Here is a 2,643-nt window from a genome sequence, read left to right as displayed (position 1 = left end):
AGTGCACTACATAAGGGTTAATTTACTGCAAATACAGAAGGCTAGAGCATTACAGTTAAAACGCATCCTTGCTAGACTTTTCTAACCGGATATTAAACATCAAATTGGTAATAGCCTATATACAAATTATTTGTCTTTTTTTATTTTTAAGTTACATCATTTGTCGTCACGAACCAGCCCCTGTTGTTCCATTTTGTCTTATCGTCGAGGGGCTAGCTGCACGCGTACATGCAAGCCTGCAAATGACGAGAAATGGTGGGGGGATGAGGGGAAGCGGGAGGGGGACATAAGAGAAAGAGGGAGGGAGGGAGGAAGAAAGGGGTGGGCAGGAGGCAATTTTAATAAATGTATGCGTAACCGTGTCTGGGCTTAGGGGGAAATCTGAAATTTAAGAAGTCTATATTTATGTATGTATTTAAAAATATATAATTATTATTTTCAGGCAAGTTTTTTTTTAAATTATGTAGTATTTTAGAGGCTTCATCATTGGCATTTATATACAACGATACATACATAGTTGTTTATTTTCACATTTATGTTTTATATGTGTAAAATTAAGAGCAGGGAGCAATTGTAAGCAGTTATTACGGATACAACGTGGTCGCTGCGTGTGAGACCTCAACCGGCCTCGGTCGAAGCCAGGAGCTGGAGTTTGAACGACCCGGGGCGTAATGGCGGTAAACTTGGACAAGGAAGCCTATTACCGCCGGATCAAGCGGCTATATGCCAACTGGAAGGTAATCGCAACGCCCTGTAGTGAACGGTGGTTAAAAATAACCATCCCGAAAAACATTATATCGACACGCTGGCGCTTCGTGAAGAGGTGTGCTGAACTACTTCGACAGCGTGTCGCTGTGGAAAGCTCCTGGAAGCGGTAACGTTAGCCAACGAAGCGGCGAGCGGTGTAACGTTAGCTACAGAAGGCCTGTCATCACCCTGCTGTCGATGTGTTCGCATAAAACGTCGGTGTCTAAGACGCCGGTTTTAAGGACCGGCAATAAGTAAAAATCCAAAGATATAGCTATTTTAATTTACAGGTGTGTTCAAGCTTTTTGGCTCGTTCACGAACGTTAACGTTGGTTGTAAACAAGCAAGCCATCATTATTAGCCTGTTAGCAAGCTAAGTTGTATTGTGCGTAGCGGGCAAGCAAACCAAATGGTTTTAGACATAATGTCATTCACTAGCTAGATACAGCTTACATAACACACAGACGGAAACGTCCCTTTTTAGTAGCTTAACCGTTCCACAAGATAAGTCAGTCAGCATTGTTTATTGTAATACGCAAGCTTTTTGGTAGTTGGTAGTGATCACACATTGAAGACAAAAAGTTGCCTAGACATATCAGTCGGCTAGTAAGCTAGCGCTGGCTATGTTGCTTTGTGTGGGGTTGTTAGCCTGTTAGTGACTACCCTGTTATGTAGCTAGAGCTAGCGAACTTGACGAGGGTAACGTTAGGTACATTTTAACTGTAATAGAAGTCCACTATAGTTGACGCCAGGGACAACGGAATTGCCATGACCTGTTGATAAGTGTGTCGTGTTGCTGGTTGAGGCTGAAGTTTAGTTAGCGAGCAAGCTAGCTAGCTAACTTAATGTAACAGATACGCTTCTATTACAACAGTGCGAAATGGGATGGAATATTCTTCAACGGATTGGTCAGCTTTCCAGATGCCGAAGATGAATAGCAAGGATAACACGCGTTGACTACTTCGCAAGAGAACTTGCTCGTTTGTCAAAATAAGAGTTGCTGCACTCGAAGCTTCGGTATTGTCGATGTGAACGTGTTCTGAGCGGTCATAGCTGTAGGCTACATTCTATGAACTGTGAATTCGAGAACTTTCAGAAGCATCGCCCAAACAGAACTAGCTAGGCAGATGGCGTTAGTCTGTGCAGTAACGTACTTTGCACACGTGCGCTTAACTAAATACGAATTCGTGGTCTATACATTACATTACATTACATTACATTTAAATCATTTTTGCAAGACCTAATGTGTTTTGTAAAGTGTGCATTTGTATTTGTCGTCATTGAGGGGTATGTGTTTCTATAAAGAGGCATTATGTACATGTGACGTGGTGAATAGAAAAACAGAGATAGTGAATATTAACCTCTTCGTCTCCCTTTCCCTCGTTCTCTCTCTCTCTGTCTCTTTCTTAGAAAGGGGAGGATGAGTTTGGGAAGGTGGATGCCCTTGTGGTGTCGGTCGGAGTGGACGAGGAGATTGTCTACGCGAAGTCCACTGCCCTCCAGGTAAGCTAGCTCTGGCTGTGCGGTAGACAGCTGAACACCTGGCCTTTTTCAAGACCGCTTTTTCTCAGGATTCCCATGGTCCACAAAGCATGGTCCAATCCTCACAGCTCTGTTCATCCTGGAAAGACCATGGAGCTCGTGGAAATATATATATATATAGACAGATATTTTTTTAAATAGCAGTGTCATTTCCGAAATTAAAAGGAACTTTACAGTGTCTCTCTCTCTCTCTCTTCTCTGCGCATCCCCCCCTCTTGTTCTGTTTTCCACACGTTCCTCTCTTCTCTCTATCCATCCCTCTCTCCCAGACGTGGCTATTTGGCTACGAGCTGACCGACACCATCATGGTTTTCTGCGAGTCCAAGATCCTCTTCCTCGCCAGCAAGAAGAAAG

General features: G+C 43.3%; 1 protein-coding gene across 2 annotated transcripts in view; it reads left to right on the top strand.

The window, feature by feature from the left end:
• supt16h (SPT16 homolog, facilitates chromatin remodeling subunit) overlaps positions 1–2,643 on the top strand; it is a 16,789-nt gene continuing 14,146 nt past the window's right edge. Inside the window, exons 1-4 of one of the 2 annotated variants that reach the window (XM_061253447.1) lie at positions 1–107; positions 560–737; positions 2,158–2,250; positions 2,559–2,643. The exon at positions 2,559–2,643 is cut by the window's right edge and continues 86 nt beyond it. In XM_061253447.1, coding sequence (XP_061109431.1) covers positions 672–737; positions 2,158–2,250; positions 2,559–2,643 — 244 coding nt within the window. In that variant the 5' untranslated portion in view covers positions 1–107; positions 560–671. Of the gene's footprint in view, positions 108–325; positions 443–559; positions 738–2,157; positions 2,251–2,558 lie in introns of those variants that run through there. The other variant, XM_061253446.1, reaches the window with a different exon arrangement.

Source organism: Conger conger, chromosome 9, assembly GCF_963514075.1.
Source record: "Conger conger chromosome 9, fConCon1.1, whole genome shotgun sequence".
In the NCBI taxonomy this organism is placed as follows: domain Eukaryota; kingdom Metazoa; phylum Chordata; class Actinopteri; order Anguilliformes; family Congridae; genus Conger; species Conger conger.
Note: the sequence above shows the minus strand (reverse complement) of the source record. Positions and strands in the feature narration are given on the sequence as shown.